The sequence below is a fragment of the Acipenser ruthenus genome, chromosome 9, assembly GCF_902713425.1.
Source record: "Acipenser ruthenus chromosome 9, fAciRut3.2 maternal haplotype, whole genome shotgun sequence".
In the NCBI taxonomy this organism is placed as follows: Eukaryota; Metazoa; Chordata; class Actinopteri; order Acipenseriformes; family Acipenseridae; genus Acipenser; species Acipenser ruthenus.
Window position 1 is genome coordinate 19,007,453 of NC_081197.1, and position 16,281 is coordinate 19,023,733.

The window sequence follows — 16,281 nt, forward strand, 5'->3', positions numbered from 1 at the left end:
AAATCATATCATTACTGAGCCGTGTAGTTTAATTAACTGCCACAGACAGGTTCAGGCTCCAAAGCCCTATATAATAACATATATGCATGTCCCAATACACTGCACATGATAACTGCTGATTTAATACCTTATCTAGTGACATGTAGATCAATATATCTGAGCATACTGCTGTAAAATAACAGTTGCTTCTGCTGTAGCAGCTAACAATATTGTGTTGTTTTTTTTAGTAATAGATTTTGTAAAGCAGCAATGTATTTTTTTTATTATTTGCAATTTCTAAAATCTAATATTAAGGGACAGTGAAGTGCTATGGTTTCCCTGCAACTCATTTTAAATGATGTCCCTTCTAGACAAAACATTGCTTTTTGTTTACTGAGTGTATTCTGTTTCTCTTGAAAATGTACACTGGACATGAAGTGCAGTATAAGCAATGTTGTTGCTGACGAACACAAAAAAGCTACAGTCTTAGTTTAGTGATGTCATAAAGTAAGTTATCTTGTTTTTGATATTTACAACTTGCTTTGGCATTTTAATATCCGCTATATATTTTGTAGAACACATTATAAGTTCAAAATCTTATTTAGTATGATCCATGCTCAATAAGCATGTTTTTGTTCTCTTCGTGCCTAGAGTACAAGCATAACCCAAGATCCCACTCACACCAAGTCTTCTTTTGGCATTATTCATTCTTAATAAGACTAAAACCCTGTTGTGGTACTGTATGTATTGTCATAGATGTTTAATGGTATATTGTATCATATATGTGAATATCTTTAGTAATAAATAATGCAAATTGTATTTTACCAGGAAATCATGACATTATGTGGAAGACCAGACCGTTTTTTAAAGTTAACATGAATCCAAACACTGCTGTATAAATAACCAAATTCTGTGGTGATATTCTTCCACACCGCTGTCAACAGCTTACAGGTAGAACAGTATGAGGCCCTGACACTTGTTATCGGCACAGGCAATAAGGATGCAATCTGACATACATGCATTCACACCAATGGAAGATGGAGGGGCTGACATGAGGTGAGTGAGAAGATGGTGACCAAAGTACCTGTGTAGCCCAGTGAATTGTCATCATTATCGGAGGCTGGGGCCGGCGTGCCGCTGTCGTTGCCCCTCTCCGGGCTGTCAGTGTCTGTCGGAAACAACACCAGAGCTGCTGAAGGGGTCACAGTTGAAACAGTTGCTAAAGCTTGTCCAGAAACAAGTATATCCACAAAACACACAAGTACACAAAATGGGGCCAGAACGCAAACTCCACCCCTGTGCGGCCCACTCCACATTAAACCAGGTAGCATCCTCTCTGCTTTTTCCCCCTATTTGTCTTCTGGATGAGTTTCTTTATGTGTACTGATATTAATCAAACTATTTTCTGTCTCTAGCACTGACACTGAGGTGTTACCTCATAGCTTGCGGTGTACAAGTGCTCTGTGTACAAGTGTGACAGCCAGCAGCCTTCACACACACACACATACACTGTGGGAAGCATATGGGAAGAATGAGGCAGGGTGGCTCAATGCTAGGTTTGCTAATTTCCCACTTTATTGTTAATCAGAGCAATTGAAAGTCCCCATCATCGCTTCATCTGACAAGTGCAGGCCCAGGAGACAGCCTTACCTTAGTGAAAGAGAGGGGTAGGGGCAGTGACAACTGGACTCCCAAATGCAAGGGGAGGAACAAAATGAGTGTTGCCACACCTTCACTAGGGGGAGGGGGGAGGCAGGAACAACTATCACATCTGTGATGTTGCAAAGCAACAGACTGTCAGAGGGGGGTGTTCTGAGACATCCCTCTGAATCAGAGAGCCAGGGATACTAAACGCTAAGTGAACCTATATTCATAGTATTTGGGGGTAAAAAAAACCATTGAACACATCTATAGAAAATGGCTATATTTGTAAAACAGAGATTACAGTATAAAGCTATACCATCTGTGGTGCTTTTTATGTTTACAAAGCTTTGTTTTAAAAAATGAACTAGAAAATAATATATAGGACTAGATTCTCACAGCTTTTAACCCCAAATTATCATAAGCATAATAAGTCATGTTTGGAAAAATTTACCCAATAAAGTTACTTCACCAAAAAAACCCTCTTACCTAACCCTGTCATTTATTTTAGGAGTCTTGATTGCTATCTTATTAAAATTGTAAATGTTGATTTTACTTTTCGGCAAATAATTGTTCTGTAAGATTAAGAGTAAAATCCTTTGTCCATATTATATAAACAGAACACCCTGTGCCTTTTATAACATTCTCATAACACACTGTTGTTGACTATAACACAATACCCTTTTTAATAACTGGATTCATCTGCCTTGGTAATTAATAAATGCACTGTTTAGTTGTCAGACGCTTTTGGAATTAACTTTTCAGAAGAAAGGTTGAGACTGAGCAGTGAAATTACTTCAACGACACAAAAGCATATGAAGAAATACGTGAGAGAGTTCCAGAATGTTTAAGGTTCCCTCAACACAAACATTGAAGATACTATAGTCTTTGTCAGACCACAAAACAGTGAACTGTTCTGTCCTAAAAGCAATATTCACTTTGATAAGATTTTTTTTTAAAGTTCTATTTCATATTTCTAATGTTAAGTATTTATAGCACTATTTCAACTGAGATACATATGAGAGTGGGTCATTTTTAAAAAAAAATAAAATGGTATAATTTAATTGTTTATTTGAAACACTATCATAATAAATACAAATGAATAGTAAGTGATTTTAGACCACCACATGTAATCAAATATTCTCTGGGTATATTGTATCAATTTATTTTCCCAAAGTGCAAATTATTTGAACTAATATCTTAATACAAAAATAGAAATAACATATAAACAAATTGTAAAAAATAAAACAAATCACATATGACAATACTTATTCGTAATAAATTATTCCAGGGAAATGACAACTGTTGTTTGATTTTTTTTCAATTTCAGGCTAAGATGACATTTTTTGGAAGGTGGCTTGTCTAATTGTCACAGCCACAGACTCTTGCTGAGAAAACGCTATTAACACTTTTTTTTTTTTTTTTTGCTTTTCATAAAAAAGCAGTTACCAGTAAGAGCTCTTGCGATACAACACAAAAATTGGTTTGCTGACTTACACATAATGGAATACATTCAACATTGACAATGACAAAGGGGTCAGGGAAACACATTAAACAGTGCGGTATGGCTGAATGGAACACATTTTAAAACCTAGTGCACAAAATATAAATCAGTCTGTCTTTCTCTCTCTCTTGCACAACAAAAAACAAAATGGCTTGTCAAAAGTCAGTCAGTTTCACTATGACCTGCTAATTTACTCCGTTCCCCTTGGTAGGAACTGCTACAGAGGTTCATACAAATCAAAGCTGTCACCACTGTAAACAGTTAATAAACATCCATGAGCGGCTACATTGTGAGCTGTTACAGGTTGTTCTCTGAGGTGTAAGAAGTAATAGGAAAACAGTTGATTTGCCAAAAGAATAAAAATCGAATAGTAGCAAGCCTAGCTATAGGTGTAAAAAGTTGTCAGGATGTTAACAGGGAAAAGCAATGACAGGTACGTTGTCTAAACAGTTGTAGCAACACGTGGGGACGTATAACACTATATTTTTCAGAACCCCACTACTTACTCTTTAAAATGCTGGATCCCTCAAATGAAACATGTGCAACAATAAAAGTTAAATGTACATTCAAAGAAAACTTAAACTTGTGAATAGTGGGTTAGTTTGCTAACATAGATGGGTTACTTTGACAGTTTAGAGGTGCACTCAAGGTGGTGACAGCAATAGAAGTTTTAGTCACAGGGGTCTAATGAAATGAAATATCCTGCTCCTATTGAATGACTGATAACACACTTATGGCATCGATAGCATCATGTTTACTCTGTCAAAATGATTGTTCTCTTGACTTCCGACTTTTAGTTTAGATTAACCAACTTTATCCTGGAGCAAACAGGATCCTTTATTACATAACCTATTTTATTCTGCTAACGAGTGACCCTCAGCTGTTTCATCTTACTAAAAGATGACGTCAGAACTATGACAGTTGTATCCTGGATTCATAAACATCTCAAAAGCTAGTTAGTGGTAGGTCAGGACTCCTGCTTCTAATTCAAAGCTGTTCTTTATTGACTATACTGATTGTAACACCAGTGCCTAAACAATCTCATGCATTTATTATATAAACAACTATAAAAGAGATAATACAATAATTTGGATTGAAATACAGATGAATCCACTTTATGTCATGAATTAAAGAGCAGTGTTTTAATACTGTACATTTAGTCGTTCTTTACATTTAAACAAATGCATATTGTTTACTACAGGACAAATACATTGAATTGTCAACTGATGAGAGCTATCGTTGCACTTGGTGGGTTTTTTGTGAATAAGATGGTAAAAAATAAAAATTTGGTGACAATGGTGTTTTGTAACTGAACTGTAGCATTTGACAGGCTGCACAAAACATCAGTTTATCAGCCGAGATTATTATTGGTTGTTAGTTGCGGTGGAAATTAATTCTATCATGTGGTTACTAGCATGGCTGGGCTTTACTAAGTAACCACATGATATTAAGCGAGGTGATATAAAATGGGTTCATCTGTAATTGCTTATTACACAAGTCCATTACATCTAAATCTACCTCAAAGAAACAAATAAGTTTACAATATAAGTTCAAAATGCTTTAATACCCTGACAAGAATATTAAAATTATAACAAGCAAATATTTACAAATAAAAATAAAATCATTATATGAATAATCAAAAGTTAAAAACATGCAACATATTTTTTTATCAAAAGCATAAATAAAAAGAAGAAAATATGTGCACCAAAGAGTACCGAGTTCAAATTCAATTCTAAGTCTCTAAACTGAAGAAAATAGGGAGGACATGGTCTGCCTGTCCACACTTTCGATAGCCTTTTGTCAGCTTTTGAGCGAGGACAGTATTGTGGCAGTCTGTTTTCATTCACGGTCGCTTTATTTGCTGTCAACAGTCTGCTCTGACTCTCTTTCTCTGCACTGCCCTGCATCTGCTCTCTTTCCTCGTACACATGACAAAAAGGGAAGTAGCAGCTACTCTGCTAATTAAGTGTTGCTTCAATGTTAGTTAACAGGTGGTGCCCCCAGCTGCCTAAGCTGCATGGGCAGATACAGTCCTATCATCACAACCTCTCCTGTGCCTGTTGATTAATTATGGAAAGCCATGTGTTAGTAAGTGGTTACTAAGGGCTGAGAATAGGGTTACCCTTGTGTGAAAACACCAAGTAGAAACTTTCTGGGTCACAGACAAAGCAGTAAGGTTCACTTGAGCCTGACATTTTATTGATCTAATATATATAAACAGAACTGTATCTAGATTGTGAGTTGCAGTTGAATCCTGGCACTGTGCAGGGCATCAGTGCACATTACTTCATAGTTATTTGAGCCATATTGGTTGTCATTCAATGGCAACTGGGGCTCCGTGCTCAGTGGGGCCCCTAAAAATTATATATGTATATTTACATGATAATTTTGTGAGTAAAATAATAATTAAAAGCTTTCTATTGACCTGATTAACAGCAAATCTGGCAATTGGAACATGAAAAAAAAAAATCAAACGGTATTTTGAAGCTGTAACCACCTATCAATCGCTCAAAAAGTTAATGTGTGGTTAATGCTATGTGTCACGAAGACAGACCTCTTTGAATTATTAACCTATCATGGGTGCCTTCAGGGATATATGGGTGGGAATAAGTGATGCGCATTCAAGTTTGACTGGCCTGTCTCGGCGCCACAGACTTGCTGCTCTATCCTCTGCACCAGTGTATCAGAAGCAGCAGAGAGAGCGGGGCCCAACGCACCGAGCAATTCTGAAAGTACCAGAGCGGTTTGGTTTTTTAATGTTGTAGAGCATAATTAGGGATCAACAATCACACATTAGTCAAAGCGATATACATTGAATCTATAAATTATAACACTTAATTAGGTAATAAGTATAAATGGCAGTATGTCAGACAGGTCAACCTTTCATATTTGGCTCATTTATAAAATGCTTAAAATAAACAATAAAAAATATATTCCGACTTCAGTTAAAGATGCATAAAATATGTTGTTATGTCTAATCTTATTACACAAATTGAGGAGGAAAACAAGTAGCAATTTTGCTACTGTGTCTTTGTAACCTCCAAATAAATCTTAGTAAAAATAATATAGAATTTATAGTGTTGTACTTATTAAGAGACAAATTAATTTACTTTAACATGACTCAGTGATTTGCTATTTTAACAATGCAGCACAGGTTCACTTTTTTATTTGAATTGTGATGTTATTTTAATCATTCTATTGAAATTCAAAGTTAGTTCAGATGGATATCCAGTTAATTAATGATATGATTTGTGCGCATTAAAATGCTTTTTTATTTAACGTTTTTGTTTCAGATATCTTTAATTTAGCTTACAACTGACAGCGTGACAACACACTTCGAAACTTTATAAGGCTTGGTGAACCATTGGGTGATGGCGATGGGGGCCTCTAGCCAACATGATGTACCAGGGCCCCAAATTTCTTTCGTCTGGCTGTAGGGACTGAGAGGAGCATTGGAACTCTTCACTTGAAAGCAGAGCTGGTCGCAAGTGTATAAATATTTGAATGCTTTTACTTGTGCCAACCATTCAACTTTTCACTCCCATTCTAAAACATTCATGTAGAGAGGGTTCCACACACATTGTTTTTCAAACTAAACACAAACTATAAATCGTCCACTCACATTTCTCTTTACAAAAGCACTATAATAGGATTTATCATAGCGTAATAGGGTCAGCAGGTTAACATCTTCACAAAATATAAGGTCTGTTGCTCACATGTCTCTTTTTCCTTCTAATATCTAACCCCCCTCAAAATACACACTTGCAGGATACCATGTCATTTTGTCAAGAGGACGCCCTACTGAATTTATTATCTTAATATTATAACTAATCATGCCACTTTCTACCCCATTTCCGCTGCTTTTTAGAGAAAATGCAACCCAACTGCTAGGCCTATTCAAAACAATCTATGCAAGGGTATTAACCCCATGTACCCCAGTACTTTAACTTGTATTTTTGTGTTTTATTTTTCACTCAGGATTCCTATAACTATTCCCAAGATTGTAGGACGATTAAGCAAATAATGGGTTTCTGCTCCAGTTGTGACTTGTTGCTACACACTGTCCTCTGCACTGCTACATTTTCTTACAATTTAGCTCAGGCTTTGACTTTACTTGACACTGAGTTGAGCTACACTAAAATATAAAACCTCACTCAGAACAAATTAGAACCCAGAAGATAAGTTAGCTGACCTTTGTGTCTGAAATTCCTTATAATTATGTTACATTGCTTATAATGCAGTATAATTACTCGTCACTTAAAGGCTTACTTTTTTTTTCTACTGACAGAAAAATAAGAGATTTGTAAGTGAATTAGACATGTTTTTTATGGGATTATAAAGACTAAGCTGGATTGAGATAGCTACCAAAGGTGCAGTTAATGACTGAAGTCCATGTACATTTCTGTATCTTATTTTGATAATACAATTGTAAAACTATCATGAAACATGAAAAGAAACACAGCTTGAAATATTTCAAATTCTAAAACTAAAGGTATGTACTAATACTAATATGTTGACTATGTCTTTCTCAATGTCTTCAATTGACATTCAGAAAAACTCAATTTACTAATTTAAACATTTTTTACAAGTTTCATTAAATATTACTAAATAATCCACGATTGAGTGATTTATAGATATAGATCGGGGTTTTCAACCCTTTTTTGAAACTGTACCCCTTCTGTCTGGAGGTTTCAGCTCAAGTACCCCGTTACAACTTTCGCTCTACTGAATGGCACAACAATTGTAATAAAATGGACAATAATCTGATTAACACATTTCTTTTCCTCCCTGTTTATTTAATAAATAATTTGTCACAACAATTTGGGTTTAGGACAGAATAACAAACAGCAGGCTTAATTCTTAACTTTTAATTACAAGTATTTGGAAAGAGTCGTATTCCCTTTCTATTTGGCAAAGTTAGTATAAATAATACAAAATAGTGTGCATTGTAAATGTTTTTTACATTAATGTTTACTATCCATCTCTGCTTAATTATGTGCCATTTAAAATGTTTACCTCAAGATAAAACTATAATAACTACTAACAATGATAAATGTTTTTATTAAAGCCAACATAAGAATTATCCAAAGGGATTCGATATAACTTTCTGTTGCTTTGCATTTTCTGTAGATTTGTGTTTTCTTCCTTTCATTTGCAAGTAAGCAATGTATTCATTTCATCAAACACCAAAAACCAATTCAACCAGATGCTATTGCTGTTACTAAAATGCAGCTGTGCCTAATAAATAAAACAAAAACTGTCAAAGTATTATTATTTATTTCTTAGCAGATGCTCTTATCCAGGGCGACTTACAATTGTTACAAAATATGTCACATTATTTTTACATACAATTACATTATTTTTTACACATTATTTTTACATACAATTACCCATTTATACAGTTGGGTTTTTACTGGAGCAATCTAGGTAAAGTACCTTTCTCAAGGGTACAGCAGCAGTGTCCCCCACCAGGGATTGAACCCACAACCCTCTGGTCAAGAGTCCAGAGCCCTAACCACTACTCCACACTGCTGTCCCTTATCCTTTTCTATGATTAATAATTATATATACTGGAGCATTTATACTGTACTAAAAAATGCAGAAAGACTGCACTTCCCTGATTAGGAGGATTGGTGGTCCAGTTGTTAAAGAAGGGGGCTTATTACTAGGAGGTACACCCCCAAATCTCTGTAAGTCGCTTTGGATAAAAGCGTCTGCTAAATGACTAAATAATATTAATAATAATCAGTATTCAAAACAAGCTGAAAACAGCAAAGTTCATGAGCAGGACAGAGCGCTCTCCATAGGCACAATCACCAGACGCCTACTTCACCCACCCTAATGGCAGTCCTGTCCACTCAATCGGAATCATGCATGCGTATGTACGGTATTCCGCAGATTTCTGTATCCCTGCATGATTCCATGCCTGTGCAGATGCAGTTGTTCCTGTGCCCAAGTCCTGCTGTTCTCGAGCACTGCCATTAAGTTCTGCTGCAGTTTGCAACATATATTGAAAACATGACCAAACTAATTCTGTAGCAAAATAAAACAGCACATTTAGCACCACTGATTTTCTGCAGTACGCTCAGTAACCCTTGATTAAAAGTAAACTTATAAAACTGTATTTTTCGTTTAAAACACATTTTAATTTTATTAAATGTAAATACTGTTCAGAAACATCAAGCGTTCACGTATAGCGATCTTAATCTACTCAGGCGTCAAATCTAAGGAGATACAGAAATCTGCATACACAGGACATGATATATTCTGTGTTTTTAAAAATTTTATCTGCAGTTCCTTTGAGCTGTAAACAAAAATGTAATATTGATGGTTTAGAGATACTACATCATACTGTTAAAAAAAATCATTCCATTTTTATTTGTGCATTTGAGTCGTCCTGCATAGCCCCTATGACCCTTAGAAGTACCCCCGATTGAAAACCCCTGATATAGATGATAAAAATATTGTCATTTCTATAGAATCGCATTGCTTCTAAGTGAAACCTCATATACAATAATATCAAGTAAGTACATGCCACTCTTTCAGCTGTTTGTTCTTGACTTTCCGGTAAATTATCTTCACCAAATGTTGAAAAACACATTTAACGTCTGTACTCTAATACACTGTATTAATGTTGTAGAGATGGGGGTGGGTGGGGGGTTGTAATCCTTTTATCTGCTCTAGCTACTGTTGCATGTGCCTCACTACAAATGAGTTTGTTATACTGTCAACAAGCTAACCTCTTCCAAAATGCAATGGAATACACTTACAATAGAACCATCTAATTTATAGTCCACACCCCGGTCTAACTTCCATTTTGATTATTCTTTTTACTATTCTTATAGAACACTGGTAATGGGGTTTTAATCAAGCCTCTGATTAGAACAGCACATAAAGGGAAGTCATTTCTGCAAACGAAGAAGAAAAACTGGCAGGAAAGCATATAAAATAACATGCCAGATGAGAAACCCACAAGAAACAATGCTATGAATAATGGGTGTTTAATTATGCAGAACCTCAAACAAATGGCTAAGCCTGCAGCTTTAGAACTTGGCTATGATTGTGTGCCAATCTGGTATGTGTATGGCAGAAGCTGTTGTGGATTTGGAGGCCTGTTAATACTGCATTGTTAATGCTAATTCAGGGTGCCAACCAATAGCAGCCACTTAGCAGGCAGCATCTGTGGGTCTTCCTGATGTAAGATAGATGATTACCATCTAAAAGGGTACTGTCATTGCATATCTTGTGTTTTTACACAGTATATGAAAAACATCTTTTGAAAGGCTTATGTAGTGGATGGTTTATAATAGGTTTATAATAGTGCTTAAGCATGGCCTTGCACGTATTTCTATGGGGGCATTTTTCTGAATTTCTAAAAGCTTGAAATATTGCCTGTGCTTTATTAATTTGAAAAGAAAATAACAGCTATGAAGCCTAAGTCTAATGTAATACAGTACTGAAAACTACAAACATACAAAGACCTATTAAGAAATCTTATTTTAATGGTTAAGGCGGCAGTGATGCTGCAGTAGACATCCTTAATACATGCTATTCAATGGTGGAGCTAATCACCACTGTTGTTTAAATTGTTAAATCAGGACCTTCCAGAGTTTACAGAATTTTACAGCACGGAATACACCAAAGAGACTCATGAACTGTTAGATTAGTTTAGTTTGATTTTCATAACCTTGGTAAACAAAAACAGTACAGGAGGTATTCAAGTTTAATGCACCCTATTATTTCATGAAACCGGACTCAAAAACATTTTAGATTTATAGTGTAGCATAACAATTACCATTGAGATACATGACAAAACTGTAGGTTTTATCCGGATATACTATGGAATATTAGAAAATTATTCAGTGCCATCAGTCAATCAGCTTCCAGCTCTAGCAGGCTTCTATCAGACAGTAGCTGCCCGCTGGAATGTTAGTTCACAGCTACTGGTTAGCAAATACTAAACAAAGACACAAGTGGTCCAAATGTATTTCATACATTTCATACATTTGGACGAAAGCAACCAGTCTAGTACTCGCAACTGCCGAATCAGCCAATCACAACCTGTCAGCTTGACTGGAGCTCAGACAGCATCTTTAAACAACAACAAACCGAGACACGAACAATACCGTAATATTGCTCCATTCAGATATCTGGCTCTTTCCAGATAAACTGTAAGCAACTCTGATAAGTAAAAAGTTATTTGTTTAATATATATATTTTTTCTATAATTAATTATGTGATCCTTTATGAACATTTTCAGGAGTATTTTTCTAAAACTTTTGTCATTACAAGTTCAAGGTAAATGTTGTTTTAAAGTGTTTGATTTTAAACTTTCGTTAGCGCCCTCGCCTTCGGCTTGAGACGCATAACTCCAGTCGTGGTCAACTACCACATGGTAGATCCTTCATCGACAGGCACTATCATTTAAATAGAAGGACAAAAATCTCTAAGGATCACAGAGCAGCCAGATAAAGCTCCCCCCTGCAACAATGCTGATTTTCTGTCCCCACAATACACCATTCATTTCAAGCAGGGCATCAACATTGTTGCAGGAGGGAGCATGAATTGGACACACAGTAATGTTTTGGAGAAAAAATCTCTTTCTTCTGGGGAATGTTCCCAAGTATTATTATTTTTTTTTTAAGTTAGTAGTCACCAATTAATTTTACCCCGTTTTTCTCCCAATTTAAAATGTCCAATTGTATTTAGGCTCAGCTCACCGCTACCACCCCTGCGCTGACTCGGGAGTGGCGAAGACAAACACATGCTGTCTTCCGAAGCGTGTGCCGTCAGCCGACTGCTTCTTTTCACTCTGGGCAGCTTACAGTCAAGCCCGCAGGCACCCGGCAAGTCTACAGGGGTCGTTGGTGCACGGTGAACCAAGGACACCCTGGCTGACCAGGCCTCCCTCTGCATTGGCAGTAAATTGATAATATTTGAGGTTCCATCTCACCTGTGAGACGGATTGCTCAATAAAAATATTTTGCATGTATAACAGTTGACGATGAAGCAATTATCTAATATTTAATAACCAATACATTTGAGTGGGGCAAAATAGTTCTGCATATAATATTATCTCTCCCAACACTTATTTGATAGTACTGATTACTGTACTGATTATATATATATATATATATATATATATATATATATATATATATATATATATATACACACACACAGTTTTATCCTTTGTTCATTGTAATTGCTGAAATGAGCTGTGAACGAATGCTGAAAGCACTGTCTAAATGTTCAAGAACATCATCTCATATCTCAAGCTGATGGTTCATACTACTGGCTTTAATAAAATTTAAGTCAAATGAAAGCTGATGGTCCATTAGATCATGAAAATTGTTTTCAATGTAATGTTCCGTAATGTGTGATTTACGACATCTCAGGACACACATGACAGCAACATGAAATCAGTGTCCCATAGGCAGAAAAGAACTATGGACAGTATGACATCCGCACAGAAAGAAATGCAAGCATTTGGAAGGGGCTTGGTGCTAAGTAGCACAAGCAGAACTAACTCAGCTTTGGGAGTTGAGTGACCTTTTAGTCTTGGATAGTACACAAAGACAATGATCCCAAAAGTGACCATCACAATAGCAGATGCTAAGGGATTACTACCAGGATGATGGCTTTGTGAATAGCAGAAATACATGCAAATGATATACCAAACACTCACATGGTACCTCCTCCTCAGAATTCAGTTCTACCATGTGGAAACAGTAGGATGCCAACTACGGAAAACTGATTAAACTTGCTTAATTTGTGTCAGAAAGAGGATTATGCATATTAGAGCGTCCATACCCTACCTCCGCTTTACAAATTGTGCCGTGCTAATTACCATAATGAAGGTTAGGGGTAAACGGGGAGCTTTGTTATATGTAAAAATTGTCTGTGTGAAAAGAAATCAAAAGAGTGCTGAGGCTTTTTAAAACCATTTGGACTAAACAGACTACTGAACACCCCCTTGGGTTACTGTGGCAGAAGAATGGGCAGTACAGGGGGAATAATGTGTATCTTCTCCAGAGCAGCTAACAGGATAGAAGTAGTGTTCCACTTAACACAGACACAATTACAAAATGTGTGTAGGATAGTCATTCATCAGTTAAGTAAAGGACCACCTCACACACATATACAGTACCTGCACTATGGTGACTGCTTCACATAATTAAATTTCCATCACACTGTAATAAATCCAGAAAATCACTTCAACTCTAGGTTGGATCTATACATTACCATGAATGCAAGGTACACATTCTATTAAGGTTCAGTGCCTCTTTTATTTATGTAATACAAAACAATGATTAATATAATTCCACTGGCTTTTCATTATACAGTACCGTAGACACCTTTATTCCTACAGATATAGTTCCCTTGTTAGTAAGAGTCTGAATCCGAATGTAAGAATATTAAATAATATAAAGACTTTTTCTACTTTCAAAATATTCAGTTGTTTTAAGATTACAGCTTAAAAGATAGTATTCTGTTTTTCACAATTGAGCTTACACTATTCAGTATACAATTATACATATTAAAACTTAAGGTAACTGGATATTTTTGGAGTCCCTGGATTTTACATAAATATGTTGTTTAAATGATAAAACAAGTATTTTAATACAACAATGAAAACTTGCATTTGTTATCATGGAACACCAGAATGCACATTTTCTATTTACAGTGGCACTGAAAAAGTTAATAAGATTCTCTACTTACAATAAATTGTGCAAGCTGACTACACTTTAACTTGCCAAAATTAAAATCAATACTATATGAACGAATTGAGCACTGTCCAAGGTCATATTCACATGGAAAATCAATCGAAACAATGTTTAATGCAAAGGTCGGATGAATGAAATACCCTTTTTGTTGGTACTGCTTTTGGCACTAACCTATATTGTATAGCATATAGGTCCAGTAACTAGTCAGTTTGCTTTCAATTTATTTTAGGTTAAGCACAGTGCAGGGACAATGCTTAGTTTCAGCATGCCTAAAGGTAGTTTCAGCATGCCCAAAGGTAGTTTCTAAATTGATTTCTCTCTGCACTGTCTGAGGCCTATTGAGTGAACTACTCCCAAGTGTACCAGCTAATTTCATACCAGCTAATTTCATTTTTTTTTCTTCTTACCATAAATGCCTAGAGGAATAGTTCCTATTTCTTATGCCTGTTTTTCTTTCCAATGTATCACAAGTGACATGATAATGAGCATTTTTTATATTGCCTGCAGTTCAAGAAAATACGTATGTAGAACTCAGTGATGCAAGATTAAATATTCAAATGATCTCTTTTTTCGAAGACATTTACCCAATAATAGATTAGTAAATTCATAGGTTTTGACAGAATTGTATTTTATTGTATATAAAAACAGATAAATATCATTTTCTCAGCCTTAAATTAATGTCTGATTTATATTTCCCAATGTAATCATTCACACACCTGTACGTAACTGGTGAAAGTTACTGATTTCAATGGTAATGCATAACACTCTGCTCTGCCTGCACTAGAAGACTGACTGTACCTCCTCTACGCTCCCCTGCCTTCAGAGCCCGCTCCTTCTCCACCCTTGCCCCGCAGTTGGGGAACGACCTTCCAACAGATGTCAGGACTGCCCAGTCCCTGACCACCTTCAGACGCCTCCTCAAGACACACCTCTTCAGACAACAACTGTAAAACTCAACTCTTCCCTTCTGGATAATATAGCATTCTGCCTCTAATGCACTTTAACTTGCACTTATCTGTTCCCTATTTTACTGTATTTAATCCTGCACTTAACCCAATCTGTAGTATTTTGTATTTCACTCCACTCATATCTAACCCTGATGTAACTATCAACACTGTTATCTGCTCTTGAACTGCCCCGATATCAAATCATACTGTGTTTTGTATTTGCTCTTATTAGGACTGAAGTCATTGTATTTTGTATCTTGCTCTTAATTGTACTGTAATTCTTGATATGTATTTTTTGTATACAACTATAAATCGCCCTGGGTAAGGGTGTCTGCTAATAAATAAATAAATAAATAAATAAATAAATAAATAATAATAATAATAATAATAATAATAATAATAATAATAATAATAATAATAATAATGATTACGATTTTTATTTGCTGTACTCACTTTAAATAAATAGATTGAATGTATGTGAGGAAGCATACTTAGTCTGCATTGTCAGACAATGTTCAGTGGGTGTGTACAGAATGAAGATTTTCTTTCATCAAGCAGAAAAAGATGAATACTGTATTTTGGTATTTTTCAGCGGATTGATTTAGAACAGCACTTAAACATAGTTTGAACGATAACATTCAAGTTCCTTTCCCAGAGATTAAGGACCTCCTATTGACCAATCAGGTTAAAGGGAATCTCTGATCCTTTGTTTAATATACGATATACACCAAATTGATACAGTATGTAGTTCAAAAAGATCTATATTATGCATCTTAATTGTTAATATACCATATTCACAAAGATGTGTTCATAAAGCTGACTTAAGTCTAAGACTGCTCGTAAGTCATCAATTTGGACTTAAGTCTTATTCATGAACGAGTCTAAATGGAATTGTGGTCTTAACTTAAGACTACCCTGGAAGAGGCTGGTCCTAATTTGCTTTTGACCACAGCTATTTTTAACTAAGATGGCTCGACAGATAATACTGTGCAATTTATTTGAAGATCACCCAGATGTAGAACTTTTTTTGTAGACAGAGAAAAGTTTGGATACCGTTTGGGAGACAGTCAATTGAAACGCTAATACAGCTTTAAAATACAGATCTTTCTCCCTCAACCAACAGAAGCAATGCAATTCCACCTTTGTTGCAGGCAAAAAGGTACATTACTATCTTTACAGTTACTCGAACTTATTTAAATAAATGAAATTGTCAATTTTAGAGCATTTTCTTTGAAACAAAACAGTACAAATTGTTATCTATAAAAACTAAAATGCAGTACAAGACTGTACAATTAAAAAGAAAAGGTACCAAGTTGTTTAATGCAGCAAGCTAGCATAGCACAAAAACATTGTATTCAATAAAAATAAACAGTATTGTAAATGAAAGGACACATAGTTAAACTGCACATAAATGTGCTTCTATGCAGAATATCACTTTATTTATCATCTTAAAATATGATTATAACAATGCGTTATTAATAGA

General features: G+C 35.5%; 1 protein-coding gene across 4 annotated transcripts in view; it reads right to left on the reverse strand.

The window, feature by feature from the left end:
- LOC117405462 (roundabout homolog 1-like) overlaps positions 1 to 16,281 on the reverse strand; it is a 440,349-nt gene that overhangs the window by 243,751 nt on the left and 180,317 nt on the right. For 2 of the 4 annotated variants that reach the window (XM_059031315.1, XM_059031313.1), the window contains exon 3: positions 1,064 to 1,147. The exons of the other annotated variants lie outside the window; for them this stretch is intronic. In XM_059031315.1, coding sequence (XP_058887298.1) covers positions 1,064 to 1,147 — 84 coding nt within the window. The remainder of the gene's footprint in view (positions 1 to 1,063; positions 1,148 to 16,281) is intronic. 4 annotated transcript variants of the gene reach the window in all.